The following is a 22,398-nucleotide window of genomic DNA, read 5'->3' on the forward strand; positions in this document are numbered from 1 at the left end:
TGGGATAGATGAAAATAACATTGAGCGATTAAAGATAAAACTTGCAAGGATGTTGCCGGGCCTGAAGGATCAGAGTTATAAAGGAATTTGGAACAGATGAAGACTTTATTCCTTGAAAGGGCGAGCACTGAGGGGATCTGATCGTGGTATACCAAATTATTAGCTCAAATGCAAGCAGTGTTCCAGGAATGTAGGGTGGGACTACAAAAAGCGGTTATGGGTTAAGGCTGAAAGGTAAGTAGTTTAAGTGAATGACGAAGGTAAATATCTTTACTTAGAGGGTTGTGAGCGTGTGGTACGAGTTGCTAGCACAGCTGATGCAACCTTTAAGAGAATGTTGTATGGCCTAATGGATGGTTGGGATATAGAGAGCAATGGTGCCGTTCCAGTTCGATGGAGAAGCCATTGTAAATGGTTCGGCACGGACTGCATGTGCCGCTCAATCTGTTCCTGTGTTGTACTTTTCTATATCTCTGCCTCTGTGAATCTATTTGCTATCCTCCAATCTTCAGATGCATCATCTATCGCAAAGCACTTAATTTTCTCTGCTAAGTACCGCAGAAATTCTGCATTTGCCATCCACAGAGTCCATGGGATATCTTGCCAGGAACTGGACATTTATCCACCCTCAGAAATGGCCTACTTCTCTGTAAACTAGATAGGACTTATGGATTCACTTCTGCATTTTCCCACTTTAAATTTTATGACCGCCTCCCGTGATCTTCCCCATTTCTTTTGTGTCCACATATAGATTACTACTCGGAACTTCCACAGGACCAATCTTGTAACTTGAAACCCTTTTACTCTGATCATATTTCTAGAATCCCCGTGGGATATCCTTTATACTGTCTGCTAGGAAAATAATATATTTATTTTTCTGCTTTCTAGATACATTGCTCTTGAATAACTTAAACTACATAAGTACCTCAACTGCTCCTTCCTCCCTTCCTTCCCATACAACTTTTGTTCCTTAAACAGTGCCTCAATGTTTCTTGAGAATGAAGGCTCGCTAAACCTCATACAATTTCCTTTTATTCTGTCAGTGACATACTGGCTTTGCACTCTCTATATTTCTCTTTTGAAGACCTCCCACTTTCCAAGTATAACTTTGCCAGAAAACAATCTGTTCAAATCCACACTTGCCGGTTCTTTTGTTCATCATACAAATAGCCTTTTCTGCAGTCCTGGGGGCCACAATGTCTTTTCCCATAGATACTGTGAAATTAAAATGAATTATGTACAGTGGATCCAAAGTATTGCGCTAAAGAAATTTATTTCACCAAACCTGTCTTACTCCCTAATAGGAGATCTAGTATAACACAGTCTCTGGATGGGACTTCTCTGCACTGACGAAGGAAATCTTCCTGAACGCAGTCGACTAACTGTATGCCTTTTGTGGTCTAGGAGTCCCAGTCAATATATAGAGATTAAATTACCAACTATAACCTCATGTGTCTCACAACATGCTGCGATTTTTCTTCAAATGCGTTCCATCTAAACCTCATGGACTTCTCTATACAGCCACTCCCACCTCTCCCATTTCTATCCCTCCTCTCTCTATCTCCACACCCCCTTCGGTCCCAGCTCTTTCCCCCTTTCTCCACCTCTATCGCACAGTCTGCGACCTTTTGTCTCATACTCTCTCTTCTCTTCTCTCTTCGCTCTACCTCGTCGACTTTGCCTATGTCTACACCTCTCTCACTGTCCTCCATCCCTTACAAACTCTTCCTCCCTCTTCCTCTCCATAATCTTACCACTCCCTCACACTCAAACTCACATGCATCCTCCTGCGTCCGTATACCCATCATCTCTTCCCCCGTTCACACTGACTCTCAATCATATTGGTCCTTCTGCATTGCACTACAGCAAACTCTCACCGTGTCAGTCAGCCTCCCTCCTCCCAGCCACTTCCATGCCCTGAGACTCGGTTTATATTCGACCTCCACATCTTCGCGCGCCCTCTTCCCCTCACCCTTCCCTTTCACATCTCCTCGCCATCAACCTCACTCTCCACTTTCTCTAAACCTCAACTTCGGAATTTCTCTCACCCTCATTCTCCCCATCATCCCCACACTGACGCTTTCTTATATCAACAACATTTTAAAGGTAAATGGCGATTGTATCTGGGAAATGTTGGAGCTTGAATACCATGAGCAATCTTATTTATTTTGCGAAGTGTTTTTGCTGAGAAGGCAATGAGCTGGTTTATTTAGAAGAGTCGGGAAAATTCTCTTTAAAGCGCCTCCAGATGTTTCGAGTCTAATTTAAATATAAATTGACCCTTGGTTATGTTCTTCATTACAGGTTCAAGTGTTCATTGCTGCAGCAGAAATGGTTGAATACAAGATTAACGCGACTATGTTCACATCTGAACGTCAGTGTTTTCTCGAACCGATTAGACTTGTCTTTTTACAGGACGGCCGCTCCCTGTTCTGTGGAATTTGCCGGGGCAGGCAGCCAGTTACACACAAACCCTGAGCTCCGACTATCACAGAAAAACAACAACCCGCAGCTTCGAAATCAGTCAACAATCTGCAGCGTCACGCTTCATTTCCAGCCCATGAAAGCTATCGGCCTCCAACATCGGCTGTTCACTTTCCATGAACGAATGCAGCCTGACCAAATGAATTCTTGCAGCTTTTTGTGTATTTTCATGTTTACAAAATGTTCGAGAAGGCGCGTATGAGGCAGTGAGTGGGCAAAGAAACGACTTGAACACATCGACAGTGTCAGAATATTTGTGGGGGATTGAGATGAGAATAACTCAGCTACTGATATTTATTTCATATCTTTGTTTCAAAGCACCCAATATCAGTGTTTTATCTCAGTGATCAATAACTCGTCAACAAATCGGTTTCAATGGGTACATTTACTGTCAGAGATTTGTTTACAATATACTTCCTGAATTTATATTTTTTTCTTCGCAAACATTCACCGACACAGATTACTGTCTCAAAGAATGACAGTAAAATGTTAGAAACCAGCTCCCCCCTCCCACGCATAAGCAGCAGCAATCCTCACGAGCAAAAAAAGCATCTGCAACTTCTACCGAGCATTCAAGCGTTTAGCAAATTATCAATAATGCTACATACTTGCAGTATCCCGAAAACTACTTGTTCGCAGAGTATTTCTATATAACACAGGCTTGCTCTCCCTCCATAATAAAGGAAGGAACGGTGTCCTTGTTTCGCAGCGGGAGGGGAGACGTAGCAAAACAACTCGTCGATTGATGGTGTTAAAATCTGTTGCGTCGTGAAATATGTATATATATAAAATTCTTTGAGTATTTGCAATTTCTCACAATGGCCAACTGAAGCAAATGTTCCATTACGTTGAAGGACCATTTGCTGATTGGAATTGGGATGAAGAGCTGTAAGGAGATAGACGTGGCGAATGCGGGATGAAAGCGCACATATTTCAAGCAAGTTTAAATCAGCTTATTGTATGGAGTAGCAGGTATGAGGGGCCGAGTGGCTTACTACGCAGTGGCATGTTCAGAAATGTACAGGACAATTGAATTAATGTAAATCGATCAGATGAACGCTCGCGAAGGCACACGAGTATTTTTCTTTGATTGAACGTAGCAGTCTTTGGTGTGCAAACATTTCCTTCATCTCCCCCATTAAACTGTTTCTCCCGCTTTACAAATACAAATAAATTGTCCTGAATCGTGAAGCTCTTGGAAAATCTTTGAACAAAGTTTTTCGCATGTGATGTGGGGGTAAATTGCGTGACGTGTTTGTTTTGATTTCAGCAGAAAGACGAACCCCGGAACCGGGAGAGTTGTGCGGTATGTGAGGTGGATCTCCTCCAGCGCCGGGAAGTCCCGTTCCCACACCGGCTGGAGCTTAGAACCTCCAGTGCCAATCAAATCAGCAACCTGGGATCCGCTGAGCCAGAGCCCCGCCCTGTTGGTTCTGTTTGATCAGCAAGGAGGAAAAGTGTGAGATTGACACGGAAATCCAGACAGACCCTACGCGAACGCGGGGGAAGGTTAACGCAGCTGCTGATATTCCTGTCTGTGATTCCTCCATTTACTCCAGTTCCCTCTCCTTCCGCTGTCGGTGAGGGTGTGTTGGACCTGAATGGACCCGGGTCCGCACTGCACTCCGACCTGCTTCAACAAGCGTGGTAAGTGTTGTCTCCGATTCTCCCTAATCAGATGACCGTTTACAGCTTATTCCACGATCGGGAGAATTCAATAGAGACGGGAGCTCTGAACTGTTCATTACCGAATTTATTATTGATCAAATAGATTAAAAGAAACGACGTCTTTACCTTCACTCGCACTCTGCAGTTGGTTTCTACAGTCAGTGAAGAAGAACTACCCTAAACGATAGTGATATTCGAAATGTCCCATGTTTTACAGGCCGGTCTCCCATTTCTCTCTCTCTCTCTCTCTCTCTCTCTCTCTCTCTCTCTCTCTCTCTCTCTCTCTCTCTCTCTCTCTCTCTCTCTCTCTCTCTCTCTCTCTCTCTCTCTCTCTCCTCTCTCTCTCTCTCTCTCTCTCTCTCTCTCTCACGCACACACACACACACACACACATTCCCTTTCTCTCTCTCTCTTTAATTCTCTCTCTTGTCTCAATCACTCATTCTCACGCACACACAGTCACATGAATTGACTTCAAACTGACGACAAACTGGCCACAGAATAACAGCGAACATGGTATTTTACTGTTGGAACTTCGCAGTTGAAAGTGCCGTCGATTGAGTTTTTTTTTAACTAAACCCCAATATATGGATAGAGAGATTCAGATTGCACATATCGTGTTTTTTGTATGTAACAGTGATATTTAATACAATACTAAACTAGCTTTGTTCACGGTGGAAGGTGAGTGCGGAATCTCGAACCATTTGGATTTCCTTTCAGCAGAGAAGCTGCCCGCTGCTCTGAGGAATGTCTGCGTGTCAGAATCCGCCCTGCCGACAGGCAGCAGCTTGCACACAGATAGTGTTCTGTGAGTCTGACAAAACAGCGAAACTGCCCCCTCCGTCATATCTACTGAATATCCCACGCCTGTTTGTATGGTAGGAATTTAGTTTAAACGCTTGAAAATATATCCACACGTTGGTAATACATTCTTGGTGAATTAAGGTGATAATAGGTCTGGTATTTATAGCATTTCGGGTCTTTATTTCCGATAACCCCGTGGCATGAGTTTCGGGTCAGTAATCAAGAAGTCATTGCTCTCCTGTTACCCACTCGGGCGGTGCTGGCCGTTGCTTTACTGTAGTTTCCTACCTGCACGGTCAATAGTTTCCACAATGTATGTCAGGATTAAAAACAATCTTCCAACCACTGGTTACGGTTTAAAGCCATCGTGCGACAAGCTGTGCAGCCAACATGTGTTCCGTCTCCGAAACTTGTCATTGCCCAGGAATGCATGTTGTTTGACCTTTGTGCCAGTGTTTATTGCGGGTGTTTCGAACTGATCTCCTCAATGTCTTGTAGAATACTGGGATTCTGTTCAGGATCTCAATACACAACAAACAGCGATGGTGGGATTGACCAGTTACAGAAAGTGGTAGGCGGCATTGCAGAGCGAATCCACTTTCTTGGCAATATATAAACACGAAAGACTTTGACTACAGAGCACCTTTAAACCAATTTAATGAGTACGGATTTGCATTTGCAAATAACCTGTCGATGGCAAAAAATATTGTACTAGGCAAATCATCCTGATTGTTGATATAGGTTATAAGCAACAATGGACCTTACACTGTCCCCGCTCTGCTCTCCGTGTCCACCCCCTTCCACACACTGCTGTCTGTATTTTCCTAATTTACGTTTTCTCTTCGTTTCCCACACTGGCTGTTCACCAAATCGAAATACAACTTAAGATTTTTATTCTTCTTCTGAGTATCAGCTGGATGTTTTGCAGAAATTTGTCTAATTTTCCATACGGAAGCTTCAATTTTCTTTTCTTTATTCCGGATGAAACATATTTGAGTCTTCCCGAATAGTGGTTACGGAAGCGAGAATGCAAAATGACAGGATGCATGGGCACAGAAGAGGAAGAGTACATCATGAAACGAACACCTAAGATCCGCCTGCCCTCTATAGTGGGGACTATGGGTTCAGAAGCACTAGCCAGATGCTGGGAAGTGACGGTGGGTCAACGATTTCCGGGGACGGGGGGAAGGGGTAATATAGGTTAGATGTTCACCCTTATTTTTCCCGGTTATCCTTAGACGTTGCAGTGAAGGTCATCTCTGGACGTTTTCCGTCTGTCAGGACATAAATCTGTGGGAAGGTTGTAACATCTTAAATTATATGCAAAAATATTTGAAAACAAATGTATAGACAACCATGAAAGGATGTTATTTGCACTGCCGTAGGCTGAAACTGATCATGAAAGTTATGAAATGGGGAAGGAAATAGTGGAGTTGTGTTGTTGGCCAATGGCCATTGACTGAGCTCAGAGGCTCATGTCTCCGGGACATGAGCAGCGTCTCAAGGAGAGCAGAGCGGGATCAGCACAGGGTCCATTTTTGCTTGTGCCCTATATCAACAATCAGGATGATTTGCTGTTATCTGCAGCAGCGTCCGCAATTCGAGTGTCCTTTCCGAGCAGTAGGAGCGAGTAGGCTTCGAAAAGCCTGAGATGTCATTTTGAACAGATCCCTAAACCGGCAGTGTCCTGAGTCCGGCTGTGTGCAGAGTGAAATGAAGGAGATGTCTTACCATCACTGACGAGCGGAGCAGTGCCTCCCGGTGGCACTCTTCTCTAAATCTGTCTGGGCGATGGGGATGTGGTCTTTGTCATTGGGGAAAACAGAAGAACAAAACCATATCGTCTTTATCCCACCCAAACGACGACAGGATCAGGCAGAGTACTGTGCTGGACAACTTAATGAGGTTAAACGCTGAGACTCGGTTGACGATCACACAACAAACAGTGCGGTTAAGTTAATCTCTGGTGGGTTGGCAGACTTCGTGTCGTCGTAAGTCACGCCCAGTTGTGCTCAGGTCGCAGAGGGTCGTGGTAATGTGGTCACAGGTAAAATTTCCGAAATTTCTGCTCACACTAACAACAAGGTGTAGCTGTGAGTGAGTGGTTGAAAACATGAAAGATGTATAACTGTTAGCATGTCTACTTTGGTGCCGAATGCAGAATCATTACTAACTGAAGAGAGATCTGCTGATGGTGATGTCCAGATTGCGGAGCTGTGCCACCACACCAGAGACTGAAGACCATCCTGGGGTGACAAATCACGAACTCTCTGCCAAAATGTTTTTTTTAATTCCCAGGCAGCCTGATTACTGAAGTGAGAAAGGTTCGTTCCAATTTGGCTCGGCGTTTTTTTTTTTGCCGATTCAACCGGAACCTTATATACAGTATGTGGTGAAGTGTGTGTTTTTGTGGCAGCAATTCAGAACAAAGACAGAAGAATCGCAATGAATAAAAAGAGATGGGTGGGTGGATACACGAGGAAATCTGCAGATGCCGGAAATTCAAACAACACACACAAAATGCCGGTGGAACACAGCAGGCCAGGAAGCTTCTCCTTATAAATGCTGGCTGGCCTGCTGTGTTCCACTAGCATTTTGTGTGTGTAGGGTGGGTGGATAGATTGATTGATAGATAGATAGATAGATAGATAGATAGATAGATAGATGGATAGATGTATAGATAGATGCGTACATACATAGATGAATGGATAGATAGATAAATGGATAGATGTATAGATAGATGCATACATACATAGATGAATGGATAGAAGGATAGATGTATAGACAGATGCGTACATACATAGATGAATGGATAGATAGATGGATAGATGTATAGATAGATGCGTACATACATAGATGAATGGATAGATAGATGGATAGATGTATAGATAGATGCGTACATACATAGATGAATGGATAGATAGATGGATAGATGTATAGATAGATGCATACATACATAGATGAATGGATAGATAGATAGATAGATAGATAGATAGATAGATAGATAGATAGATAGATAGATAGATAGATAGATAGATAGATAGATAGATAGATAGATAGATAGATATATGGATAGATGTATAGATAGATGCATACATACATAGTTGAATGGATAGATAGATAGATAGATGGATAGATATATAGATAGATGCATACATACATAGATGAATGGATAGATAGATAGATGTAAAGTTCTCCAATTGCCAGGGACTCAGCAGGCTGGACAAAGTGTTTCGGATCATGCTTCTGCTCTGTCATCTGGAGGTGATGTTGTCCGGCTGACTCCGGGTGAGCTATATTACCACTGACATCTCAAGCAACGCGGTTTGCTTTGTTGCAACGGTATTGTGTGAAGACAGGAAATCTGTAAATTGGAATAAATAAATATTTCGGCCAGACTCCAGATGTGTAAAGAGGAAGTGGTGACATTTTCATTCCAGTAACCTTCACTGGTCCTGAGGCGAGATGGAAAAACAATTAGTTCGGGCATTGTAGAATGTGGGTCACCATTGTAGGAAGATACTGAATTTATCTTTTCAGGTGAAAGTCGATTACCGCATTGTTTTATCTCATATACAGTGATTTTGTGAAAAGCGTGTTATGAACACCACACAAAGACTCTCTCCCTCCCGCAATTTTCTCCCCTCCCGTTTCCTCGCCCATCCTTTTCCTCTTCTTCTAGGCCTTCTCTCTCGCCGTTCTTCCTTCGCTTTCCCCACTGAACAGTTTGGATTTATTTTCCTAGTACGGAGGAGATTGTATAAGGTATTCTACCTGATGGAGAGAATGGAAAACGCAGACAGAGGGAATCGATTCCGATGTATCAGATTTTTCAATAGAACACACTATAGATTTAAGATGGCGAGTGAGAGTTTCAGCAGAATTGTGGAGTGTTCATCTTCAACCAGTTGTGTTGCTGGAAGAAGGGCTGACGGCTGCACAACTCTGTAAATGGTCCTAAGCCACTGGCAAGTGCTAAATAGTGACTGATCCTGTTTCCTGCAGGGTGAAGATGCTGCCTGTCTACTTGCTGATTGCCTCGCTTGTCATTGGGGCTGACTCGAGTGAAAGGTAAGGACTGAGCGAAGTTCTATTTGATCCGCAACCCTACATCCGTCACTCTGTCCCAATAACCTGCCCAGCTCCACTTCCTATCGCAGCTGTACCTAGACCCGTATCTTATCCTTGCCCTGCTTTGCTCTCCAGCACGGCATCGGTCATCAAACCAGCCTCCTTGCAAACAACCTGCTCCCCATATACCAGGTTCACCCCACTGTATCCCTGTTACACTTGTGTTTTATTTTTTTGTTCACCGAGTCCATGACCTGCGCTGGCTCAGTTCTGATGATCCACGGTGCTCTGAAGTGTGAGGGATGTCTGATTCAGGTGTTGGAACTGAAGTTTATTTCTCTCAATGTGTTTCTGCTTTCAGTCATTGTCTGGGGTCTGATGTCCTGTGTACCACTGCGGATTATCAGGTAATGAGATCACGAATATCACTGCACCCCCCTCCTACAGACAGAGCCACCCTCTCTCCTTCAGTCGCATCTGTTCATCAATCCCATAACCCGTTTCCAGTCGTGCATCACAACTCAGCGTCTTCATTTGTGCCTCCAATTACCCGTCAGTGCCTGGCACAAATCACATTCTTCAGGAACAGCCATGAGCAGCTTCCTTCTCGTCACGCAGCATCAGGAACTAGGGTGAATAGCATCGATCCTTTGCCACTGGGTCAGAAACCAAATACACCTTACCCCTCATACTGGGGTTTCAGCAGCAACTGAACGACTACAGGCAATTACCTCCAACATTAGCCAGGGAGGGAAGGTGTGAAGAGCAAAGTTAAAAGTATAGGTAGTTTGTCCAGTCTTTGGAAAGGGTACAGAGGAGCTATAGTAGAATGTTCTCTGGATAACATGAGAATATGACGATATACACGTTGTTTAGTGAGTGGGACTTAATTCACTTCGCCAATTAATAACGAATTAACCTTGTTCCACCCTCTCCGCCCGGCTCTGAGTCCCACACCACCGTCCCCCTCTTCCAACTCAGCAGAATAACAACACCATCGTCTATCAACAGCTCCGTCATTACCAAGAATCGGTCTGGGTTGGAACACACGTGGATGTCGGCATCAGCCCCAAGGTTGTCACTTTCATGCAGCCCCTAATCAGCTACACAAGAGGGGAAAACTCTGCAGGTAGGTGGGGAGCGGGGGTGGGGTGGGATATCAAGAAGGAAGCGGCGAGTGTCACGGCCCTATTGTAGGGGAGCTGCCCGTTCTGCGACTTCATCATTTCAGAGCCACTCAGTCTGTGTCTCTGCATGCGTCTTCCCCTCGAGAAGAGCACGGTCAGTCCTGTCGAAATGAAGATGAACAGAATGGTTACAGACAGTTCATCAATCAGTTGAAAACAGCGGCGGGAGTACCAGAAGGAACAGAGTGTTTGCAGTCCAGAGGGCTGATCCACAAACCCTGGTGAATTCAGGTTTAGTAGTACCATCACATTCCAAGGTAGGGTTTGTGAATGTGGAAAGCATATGGGAATCGGATAATTGGACTGGATCGAAAACACAGCCGAGAGTAGCTGTCAGTTTAATGAAGAGAAAATTACACCATCATCAACCTGAAAAATACAGAAAGCTACAGACCCTCCGGCGCATGATGCTGTGCCGAAATTTTAACTACACTGACATCAATTTAATCCTTTCCTCCTACACAGCCCTTCGTTTAAGCTGTCGTCCCTGTGCCCATCCCGGAGTTTGTTCAATGTCCCTAAAGTATCTGACAGTTTCTACGTCATAGGAAGCGCGTTCCACGTACTCACCACACTCTGTATGTAACTCTGCATCCAAGGTATGTGTTCCTCCAATCTCACTCCAGTTCTGCTTCTTTGTGTTAGTCCTTTCTAAGATGGGTAAAAGTCCAAGTGTCTTTCTTCTTCTTGAGCCCACTGTCCCATACTGGGACACAGGCAACTGACAGGAGCACGGAGAGTTCTTTATCCTTGACTAGACATTCAAACTGTCCCAATGAGAGAGATGATTTATTATACATCCCTAACCCATTCTCCTGCTTTTACCACACTGGCTATTCAAAAATCCACCAACCTCCGCTTTCAATATACTCAATGACTTGGATTCCTAGTACGGGAAACATCATCGTCTCGTCCACTCTATCAAGTCCTTTCAATATTCGATATCGTTCAATGAGATAACCCCTTATTCTTCTGAACTCCAACGAGTACAGGCGTAGATCAATCAGATTCTGGTCATTTGTTAAGCCCTTCATGCCCTGAATCATTATTGTGAAGCTCTCCTGTACCGACTCCAATACCAGCATACCAGTCCTGAGATAAGGAGCTCCGCACTGCTCACAGTACCCCAGGTGAGGCCTGACCAATGTCTTCTCCTGCCTGGAACACGGTTTTCTCGTCCCGTCGAAATGAATGCTCTAGGACACTACCTATTGAAGACGTTCTCCCCCTCTGAATTTTGAAATTGCACCGTTTTTTTTGAAAATATACTTCGGATTTATTCTTTCTACTAAAGTGCATGTACACGCATTGCCTATGCAACATTCCATCTGCCACTTGTTTACTCATTCTCCCAAACTGCATCAGTCCTCCGGTCGTTCAGCTTTCTGAGTAGCTTCTTGCAATAGCAACTGTACTCATTTATTTTCTCCCAAAGTCATTCCTCACCCAGAAAAAATTCAGTGATCCAAGAACCTGAAGCCCCTGCACCAGCTTCTCAGCCACACAAATATCTGGCAAATCATCTTTCATCGATCCGCATTGGCGCGTTGGATAGTTTGCAATACAGAAATTGCTATCCTGCGTCCCAGCATTCTGCCTAGCTCTCTAAATTCTCTCTTCAGCACCTCTTTGCTTTGCCTTCTACGTCATTGGCATATATAGGTGCCAAGGTAGTTCGCTGCTCTCCTTCCTTCTCCAAAATAACACCGAAGCGACCCCATACTTCTCTTACCCTTGTACCCGAGAGGCAACGATCCATTCGGGTGTCTCGTTCACGTCCAGCGATCTCTTTACTGTCCGTCCGACTATTGAATCCTGATCCACAGCCTTTTCTCCCTCTTTCCCTTCTACACACGGACACATGCTTCGTGCCAGTAACCACATGTCCGTGCATTCTCCTGGGAGGTAATCTCCCATAAGGTGCGATGCGAAACTTTAACTCAAAATGAACAGGGATCAGAAGGGAAATGCGCCAGAAATTCAATAATCCAATTCATTGGAGTATAAAGCAAAAAGAAACGATCCTAACATAGTTCCAATTGGAACACCATCAGATATCGGCAGCCAAAAAGAAATGGCTCCTTTTATTCCCTTTCATTTCGTCTTAGCAAACAGTCACTGCTTTAACCATGGTAGAATCTTTCCTGTAATACCACGGGATCGTAGCTTGAAAACCAGCCTTGTGAGTGGCAACTTGATAAAGTGCTGCCGAAAATCCAGGTACACTGCATCATCGGATTTACATTTTTCAATCCAGGTTATTATATATTTTTTAATGCAAATTACCATAGTGTCAAGAATATTAGATGGTTAAATTCGTAGCTCAAGGATGAGAGTGGGAGAACTGGTCTGAAATCATGGGAAATTAGCACAACAATTGGGAATGGAAGTAGCCATAGCAGTGTGATGGGCTGAACCTGGACCGTATGAATCACATAACTAGGGCTGTGGACAGGACCTTAAATTAATCTGTAGAGAAGTGATTCTAGAAATGCGGATAAAGTAAAAAGAAAAAGGACCTTGGTGACAAAACGCATTGATGAAGTTAGAGCAGTAGATGTAGTGTATATGGTTTTCAGCAAGGCATTTGACAAGATACGCCATTCAAAGCCTTTTGAGAAAATAAGGAAAATAACGCTTATTTAGGAAGTAAGGAGACATGGGATCCAAGGGGACATTGCCTTGTGGATCCAGAACTGACTTGCCCATATAAAGCAAAGAGTGGTTGTAGACGGGTTATATTCTACATAGAGATTGGTGACTAGTGGTGTGCCTCAGGGCTCTGATCTGCGACCTCTACTCTTCGTGATTTTTATAAATGAGTTGGAAGAGGAAGGGGAGGGATAGTTTAGACAACTTGCTGATGACACAGACGTTAATGGTGTGGGATAGTGTGGAGGTTTGTCAGATGTTATAGCGGGACACTGATAGAATGCAAAACTTAGCTGAGAAGTGGCAGATTGAGTTCAACCTATAGGACATTCAAAGCTGCTACGCAAATTATCTCTGGTTAAGAAATCATACGGTGCATTGGCATTCATCAATCGTGAGATTGAGTTTAGGAGCAGAGAGGTAATCTTGCACACGGATGATAAATTAAACGTAGGGCAGTGTAGGATGAAAGGGTTAAATTGATCTCAGTGTCGGTGGAATGTCGGCACAACATCGTGCGCCGGCGGGTCAGTACCGTTCTGTACTTTTCAGGTCGACGATAGTGTAACTTTCCCTTCAGAAAACTTATATCGAGCCCTGTCGATAGAGGAGAACAGATGGGCGTTATTTTCCATGCGTTGCAGAAGGCGTTTGATAAGGTGCATCATAAAAATTATACATGAGAGAGGGATGCAGATTGTTGGGAGTGATATATTAGGATGGATAGAGGATTGGTTAACTCAGAGAAAGCAGAGTCAGGATACATAGGTGTTACATAGGCGAGATTCTCCTTTGTCTATCCTTCTTAATAACTTTTTAAATACTTATGCAAATTGGCAGACCATCAAGAACATTAGAGAGTTAAATGCGTAACTCAATTTTCAGTGCGGGAGTAGTAGGATTGAATTCATGGGAATTTGGCAACAGTTCTTGGGAAGGAGGGAGCTGTACCTGAACCGTGATCGGCCCTGAATCCTAGGGGATCACATAACTAGGGCTGTGGACATGGGTCTAAACTAAATTCTAGGATAATGGTATCGTTAGTTTGAATAAGCATGGATAAAGTGAAAAAGTGTGGATAAACATAATGACATGTAAATGATAAAAAACAGAAATTTAAGAGTTGAGTGAGGAAAAGTCAAGCACAAAAGTGTAAAGGTTTGCAAGATTTTAAAAGCACAATGAGTGTAAGGGCACTTCATTTGAATGTGACTATAGGTTCATCGAAACTTCTGCAGAACTCAGCAGGTTTGGTAAGAATGTCTGTGATGTGTTGGTCTTCCTTGTCTGGCGTCGTCGCAGAAACAACAGGAATGTTTTTGTGAAATTATTTTTAAAAATCACCTGAATGGTATATAATGCGGTGGTCTATGTGGGAGTGGATAGTTAGGTTGATCTTAAAGTAGGTCATAGTGTCATCAGAAAATGGTAGGATGGAGTTCCTCCTTCGCTTTCTATTGAAACTCCTGTTTCCGTTTCCAGTGAGAAGTATAAATCTTTTTAACTTTCTTCAACACCCCCAGGATTGAGGATCCAAAGCAATGGACAATTTCTCATTTCATTCACCGGAGATGGAGAGATTACAATGTATTTGTTGGTTCCCGAAGAACTTTGGGAAAACCCTCCAACACCAACAAGCCCACAAGTGAGTACTAGCTGGAACCTGAGCGGTCATTATATTTTGATTGACCCGCAGGCCGAGGGCGAAATGTGGTCGGGAACTAGTTGGGGAGGCCTGCTCAATGGGGTGATGGTTACATTTTTGTCTGCCTTTCAGCTATTGAAGCTGGAGACATGCTCAGGAGGGAGGAATGCTGGCTTCGACGAATATGTGGGATACTTAGGACCAGAGTATGTCGATGTTTTTCAGGACGCGGGAAACACTGCTCCCTGTGATGCTTTTGATGTTCATTATTAAGGGAGAGGGTTTTAGTGTACTGAAATGCAAACAATAAAGTACGTCGAATTCAGCACAGTTTCCTCAAGGGGAAATTACACCCTGCAAAGTAGTTCGGATTCCTTGAGGACACAACAGACAGGATTGACAAAGGCGAGTCAGTCGTTGATAAATGAATGTATCTGAATCAGAACCTGAGACCGCACTAGGGTCAGTGGATGTGGCAAATCAGGAAGTTGGAGGCACTGGCGGACGGGATAAAGGTGAAAGCATGTTTCATTTGGGAATTCTCGGGATCAGGAAGGGACTGCAAGGGAACGTGTCGCCCGTCAGGAGAGTAGGGTGAGTTTAAGCAAAACCGGGAGGTCATCTCAGATATGACCTTACACCTGAGTGAATAGTCGGACAGGACCGATAAATGGTCGTGAATCGTATTTTTCCTGTTTCAGTTTATACGGTGTTTGTTTCCTGCAGGCGTTTATAACTCGTTTCCCGTCAATGGACGTGCTCTCCAGGAGGATTCGGTGGAATGGCATGACCCAGGCAAATGACTTCAATCGCACGCTCACTGAGCAGAATGCCAAATTCAACAACTCCTTCTTCTTCGTGTCTTTCTGCAAAGGGTAGGTAACACACCGAGGCGTGTAGTTGAGTCTGCTGTGCAGCCACTGCCTACCGGTGCATAGCAATGCCTCTCCTCGCCGTTTGCCAGGAGGGAGAGTACCTGCTCTCTGCTCGCAGACTACGACTCTGATGGCGAATCCTTGTGGATTTATTATGGTCGTGGAGAATGGTATTCCATCCTTGTGCTTCTCAATTTTTCCTGGCAGACTTCTGAAAATAAAAGCGTGCTGACTTCAGTCCATTTTATTCGGTGCTTCAAAGTAATTCTAAACGTCATCCTCAGAAAAAGTTTGCCAGAAACTAAGTTAACGAAATGACTCTGAAATATTGTTCATAAAATGAGGTTTGATGAAGACATGATGAAGGAGGTTTTGGGCCAAGAGGCCCATCGGGTCTGTCGACAGTTAATAATGTCTGATTCATTATCTCCCTCAACCCCATTTCACTGTCTTCTCCCTGTAAACTTCGATACCTTTGCTAATCGAGATCCTATCAATCTTCACTTTAAATGTCCACAAGAACATGGGAGTCCACGTCCATGTATAGCAGTGAATTCCTTGGATTCACCATCCTCTGGCTGAAGAGATGCTTCGTCATCTCGATACTAATGGGATGTCCCTCTATTCTTAAGTTTGCACTCTGGTCCACTCTATGTCGGCAGTTCAGCAGATCCCTGCTCATTGCTCTAACCTCCTGCGAGTACAGGGGCAGTCCCATGCAACGCTCCTCTGAGGATAACGCTTGCATTTCCGATAGCATTCTTGTGATTGTCCTCCTGAACATCGCCAACGTCAACGCTCACTATGCTGTGTAAGGAGTCTACCACTGCTAGCAGTACACTGAATGTATTATGATCAGTGATTCATAAATCCTCATCATTACCTCTTCGCTATTGCATTTTAATCCTCTCGAATTGAATGCTGACACTGCATTTGCCATCCTTGCTGTCAACAGACCCTACATGTTAACCATTAGGGAATCCTGCACGATGATACCAGCATCCATTGGCACATCTTATTAATGGATTTTCACACCGTTGAGGAAGTTGTTTGCACCTTTATTCATTCTTCAAATGTGCATGGCCATCAATTTCCTAAAACTGTATTCCATCTGACAAATCGTTGCCTCATTTCCAAATCCATTTTGGTACTTGTGAATTTCTCCGACTTCCTCAAACTTCGGCAGCACCACCCACCCACCCCCAACCACCCTGTTCACTAACCTTGGTATCGTTTGCAAAGGTGGACACAAAGCCAGACATTCCGTATTCCAAATCATTTACATATCCCGTGAAAAGTCCCGATGGCAACACCGATTCCTAAGGAACAGTTCGATAAGCTACCAGCTAACCAGATAAATCCCCGTTTGTCCAGCTCTTTCCCTCCTGTCACCGGTCTCATGTAGGAGACATTGTTAACCTGAAAATATACCTTCAAGCATGGACCCGGGCTCATGTACCTTCAGATATGTCAGCCTCCGGATCCACCTCCAGTCTATTCAGCTTCCCGATCTATCTTTTCGTCCTTTTCCCTTCTCGATGTAACTTCAGACGATTTAGCCTCCCGATCTATGTTTACACCTTTGTTTCCGGATCTACCTGTGTCATATCTTCCTGATGACTTGATTTCACTTTTTACCAGCAGAACATTACCATCCCCTTTGCCTTTCTGCCTGCACCTTCGATACAATATGTATCCTTTGGACATTAAGTTACCAGTACTGTCAATCTTCTTTTTGCCATGGTTGAGTGATGCCTGCAAAAACATACTCGCCATTCTGCAACTGTGCTTCAAATTCATCGACCATACAGAGTACACCTTGGGTATTAAAAAAAAACACCCTCAGTCCTGTAGTCGCCCTTTTCAATTCCACATTGCTACTAATACTGTTGACTGCGAATGTATTCTATTATCAGACTCTCCTTGCTAGCCGCCTCACTACACACTGGCTCTGTTTTAAAACCAACTGCCACAAGTTTGGGGCTATCAAACGGTTCTCATCACCCTGCTGAATTAATTTAGACATACATGTATCCGCAAGCACTTTGAATTCCTTCGGTCTCCTGGTGCAACAGCCCCTGTTGTACAGGTCATGTCTTCCCCGGAAGATATCTCAATGATCCATAACTCTTGCCAATGCCCGTGCACCCGATAGTCAGTCAGGCATCGACCTGTAAATTCAATCTATTCTTACCTTCATTGGTAAGTGAAATAGGGAGGAATCCGGCGATTATTATCCTTGAAGTCCTCTTTACCTGCTTTCTACCTAATTCCCTAAACTCCTCTTTATGACGTCACCACTTCGCCTACCTATGTCATTGGTGCTAATATGCAGCAAGACTTCTGGCTGCTAATCATTGACCTTAGAAACATTGGAAACTTACAGCACGACACCAGCCCTTCGACCCACAGTGCTCTGCCGAACATGTCCTTATTTTAGAAATATCTAGTCTACCCTGCAGCCGTCTATTTTTCTAACCTCCTTGTACCGATCCAGGAGTCTCATAAAAGACCCCATTGTTTTCGCCTCCACTACCACCGTCAGCCGCCCATTCCACGCACTCACCACTCTCTGCATAAAAAAACGTAACCCCGGCATCTTTCTGCACATACTTCCAAGCACCTTAAAACTGTACCTCTCGTGTTAGCCATTTCTGCCCTCGGGAAATGAAAGCCTCCGACAATGCACATGATCAATGCAACTCATCATCTTTTACTCCTCTACCAGGTCTCATCGCATCCTCTGTCGCTTCAAAGAGTAAAGGCCGCGTTCACTCAATCTATTCTCATAAGGCATGCACACAAATCCAGGCAACATCCTTCTAAACCTCCTCTGCACTCTTTATATGGTTTCCATATCATTCCATTAGTGAGATGATGATAACTGAGCACAGCACTCCAAGTGGGGTCTGACCAGGGTCCTATATAGCTGCAACATGACCTTTCGGCTCTTGAACTCAATCCCACAGGTTACGAAGGTGAACCTTGTTACCCACAGAGTCAACCTGAGCAGCAGCTTTGAGTGCCCTGTGGGCTCGGATCCCAAGATGCTGGATGGATGGGTGGGATCCTTAGTAATACCAAGCGCCCTGCATATGCATCACTCCTGATAGGTTCCCCAGATGAATATTAGGGATTTCCGTATGAACCTCTCAGCCGTTCTTACTGTCAGTTGTAGTGACTCCAGGGCCAATTCTCCTTTGCTCCTGTGCCAGATGGAGAAACAATTGTCAAGATGTTCGCAGTCGTACTCCTTTAATTTGCAGTTCAGATGGGTTTTGGAGCTTGGCTTGCCCCAGTCTATTTTGGATTGAAGTTGCAGCTGTGCTTCCCTGTTCAGGTGTTATTAATTCACCAGGTGAGGTCATCGCTAATGTGAACTCCAAGAAACATCATTAATGAGTAAACGCGAGGAAATCTGCAGATGCTGGAAATTCAAACAAGAACACACACAAAATGCTGGTGGAACACAGCAGGTCAGGCAGCATCTATAAGGAGAAGCGCTCTCGACGTTTCGGGCCGAGACCCTTCGTCAAAGGCAATTCTCCTTATAGATGCTGCCTGACCTACGGTGTTTCACGAGCATTTTGTCTGTGTTGTTCATTAATGAGTACTCATGTTAACAAACAAAATTATTCTCAATTTGAGAATTCTTGGGAGAGGCGTGTTACAGGGGGAAGGCAAAAGCGGTGAACCTCTCCCAGAATTCTGTGCACTCGGCTCAGAAGGCTCCGGGGCAATAGTGGGAGGATTTACTGGAACTTTTGCGAGTGTTTGAAGCTGACATGGCAGGAAAAAAGGGAACCAGTATAATAGAGCTGAGATCGAGTCAGCAGGTTTTGAAGTAAATGATGAGTGTAACATGAATATAAGAAAAGACACGCCAATGGTTGCGTACAAATGGAGACCGAATAAGCAGCTAAATTGTATCTCACAGGGATAATTCCAAACGGCAAAAAATGCCGGACTGGACGTGATGTAATTGAACGGGCATATTATTTTGAACAAGGTCGGCGAACTCATGGCGCAATTAGAAACTAGTCGGTGTGACATAGGGGGCGCCGCTGAGGCATGGCTAGCAGAAGGCCGTAGTTCAGAGATCAGCATCGAAGGATACTCTTTGCATCAGAATGACAAACAGGAAGGCATAGGCGGTGGTGTGGCTCTATTGTTAAGAGATGGAATTACATCTCTAAGAAGGGAATAACGACAGAAGATTTTGAATCTTTGTGGGTGGAGTTAACGAAATACTAGCGTAAAATACCAGTTAATAGTACTAATAATAGTAGCAAAGGAGTTGGGATAAGATTGCAAAGGAGCTGAAAAAGGCATACAATAATGGTAATGTGGGAATTTAATATGCAAGGGTTTGGCGAAATTAGTTGGTGTCGGATCGCAAGTGATGACATTTGTTGAATGCCTATGAGAGGGCTTCTTAGGACAGTTTGTTCTCTAGCCAATTAGGCGAAGGCTATCTTAGATTGGATGTTTTGTTTTAACGAACATCTTATTCGAGAGCTTAACGTATAGGAATCCTCAGGAGGCTGTGATCAGAACATGATTGAATTCGGACAGAAATTTGAAAGGGAGAAGCATAACTCACATGTATCAGTATCGCAATAGAATAAAGCGAGTTACGGAGGCATGATACACGAGCTTGCTCAGGTGGATTGGAGGGGCATACGGGTGGTGTTGACGGTAGCGCAGAGATAGCTGAAGTTTCTGGGAATAATGTATAAGGCACAGGATAGTCATGTCCCACAGATGAGGATGTTCTCAAATGGCAAAAGTGACTGACATAAAAAGATATGCTCTGCATGGAAGCACTGCTAATGAGAAGTTGGATGATTGGAAAGCGTAGAAAATCCAAATAAATGGCAAGAAAACAAGCTATAAGGAGGGAAAAATTGAATATTAGAGCATAATCTGAAGATGGGATACTAGAATTGCTTTCCTGTCATATAAAGATTAAAAGTGAGTTGAGAGTTAACACTGCACCACAGGAAATGATGCGAGTGAGGTAGCAGTGGGCAAAAAGAAATCGCAGATGAACATAATGTGTACTTTGCATCTGCCTTCACAGTGGAAGACACTAGCAGTATGCCAGATGTCCATGAGGATTAGGCAGCAGGCATTATTGCGGTGCGCATTACAGAGAAACAAGTGCCAGGGAAACTTAATGGACTTAAGCTGGATAAGTCAACTGGGCCAGATGGACTAAATGCCGGTCCTCAGAGAAGATGCGAAAGAGATAACGGATGCATTGGTCATGATCATACTTGAATCACTTGATTCTGACAAGGTGCCGGAAGACTGGAAGATTGCAAATGTCACTCCACTCTTTAAGAAGGGAGGAAAAAAAAGGAAATTAAAGGGAAGGTAAACTGGTGTTGGTGGATGGGAAAGGGGTTGGAATAGATTATTAATGATGCGATTTCGAGGTATTGGAGACCAATGATAAAGTCAGCATGGATTCTATGAAGGCAAATATTAATTGAAAAATCTGTTAGAGCTCCAAGAGAAAGTAACAAACAGGGTGGGCAAAAGAGAAATACTTGATGTCATTTACTTGATAAGATGCCACAAGATAAATTAACAGTGGACAACAAAGATTTTGCTTCCTGAATAAACTTTAGGTGTATCTTATATGAATTTTCAGTTTCTCATCTTGAAACTCACCATGACATTTCCCCATCACGCACCATTATTTTTTTTTGCTTAATATTTCAATTTATAATTCAAGTCAATTAAAATCTTGCCTACATTGTAAACTGGTAAGTGTCCTATCTTGTCCAGGCATGCTTGGGCATCCTTAGGCAGGGCAGGTTTTAGGAGTAATTGTTGTATTCAGGACTGTAAGGATAGAATTTGCTATCATCAGGCACAAAGGTTTTTATGAATGATTTTGATATTTGAGACAGATGCTTCCCAGAATAACTGATGCAAATGTTACGGAAAGCGTTTTTATTGGTGCACAAATCAAGCAGGTCATCAACAATATTTCTAGTGGGAATGGAGAAACTCACATGGCAGGCATTCAAGAAAATTGTTTTTTTTTTCTCGACATCTACGGAGCACCAAACGACATGCAGCTGGTTGAAAGCATGTTTCAAGCATACAAAACCATGAACTGCAACAGGTCACTAAAGATTCATTTTCTGCATTGCCATTTATACTTCTTCCCTGCAAATCTTGGTGCTGTTAGTGACGAGCATGGTGAAAGTTTTCACCAGGACATTGCGGTCATGGAGAAAAGATACCAGGGCAACTGGAATCCATCAATGCTGACGGATTATTGTTGGACACTTAAGGGAGAAATTCCTACGTGGAACAAGCATAGTGAAATTATATTTGTGTTCATCTACAAGCTGTCTTTCATAAACAAAAAAAATCTGATGAATCAACACTTTTGAAAAATATTTGTTGTGCTGTGTGACCTGTGGCGTTCCAGGAAAGACGCTGGCATGAATAGCTGAATGGCGGGAGGCAGCGACTAGGAATAAAAGGGAACATTTCACTGCTGCTATTCACGCTGTTGTCCATGACTTCAATCGTTGAATTGAATGCTTCGTGGCAACGTTTGAGGATGATACGAGGACAGGTAAAGGGGTAGGTAGTGCTGAGGAAGCAAGGCGATTGAAGCAGGACGTATGCAGATTGGAATAATGGGAAAACAATATGACAGATGGAATACAGTGTTGGGTAATGCATGATAATGCATTTTGCAATCCGTGTGTACATTTAAGGTACAAGTTGAACGGTTCCTGATCGGGCGGGACACTAAAGGGTATGGCAAGAAGGCAGCTGTATAGGGTTTAGTGGGATCAGGAAACAGCCATTATGGAATGACAGAGAATCGTTGGACGACTTGGCTAATGATTTCCTAAGTCGTATGGCATTCTGGCCTTATGGGACCTTGGTCTATTTAATCCGCAGAGGATTATGGTTTGACCGCACTTTTCTAAATTTTGTAATTGTGTCTTACAGCGGATCTCTTATTGTCTCCGCATCT

The 22,398-nt window shown here is 43.7% G+C and overlaps 1 protein-coding gene across 1 annotated transcript in view; it reads left to right on the top strand.

The window, feature by feature from the left end:
* The window catches only part of LOC140721830 (uncharacterized), a 119,920-nt gene that overhangs the window by 37,060 nt on the left and 60,462 nt on the right, over nucleotides 1-22,398 (top strand). The window contains exons 3-8 of the mRNA XM_073036638.1: nucleotides 3,930-4,131; nucleotides 8,962-9,027; nucleotides 9,389-9,434; nucleotides 10,039-10,156; nucleotides 14,390-14,511; nucleotides 15,238-15,386. Of these exons, the coding sequence (XP_072892739.1) occupies nucleotides 3,930-4,131; nucleotides 8,962-9,027; nucleotides 9,389-9,434; nucleotides 10,039-10,156; nucleotides 14,390-14,511; nucleotides 15,238-15,386 (703 nt within the window). The remainder of the gene's footprint in view (nucleotides 1-3,929; nucleotides 4,132-8,961; nucleotides 9,028-9,388; nucleotides 9,435-10,038; nucleotides 10,157-14,389; nucleotides 14,512-15,237; nucleotides 15,387-22,398) is intronic.

The sequence above is a fragment of the Hemitrygon akajei genome, unplaced genomic scaffold, assembly GCF_048418815.1.
Source record: "Hemitrygon akajei unplaced genomic scaffold, sHemAka1.3 Scf000062, whole genome shotgun sequence".
Lineage (NCBI taxonomy): Eukaryota > Metazoa > Chordata > Chondrichthyes > Myliobatiformes > Dasyatidae > Hemitrygon > Hemitrygon akajei.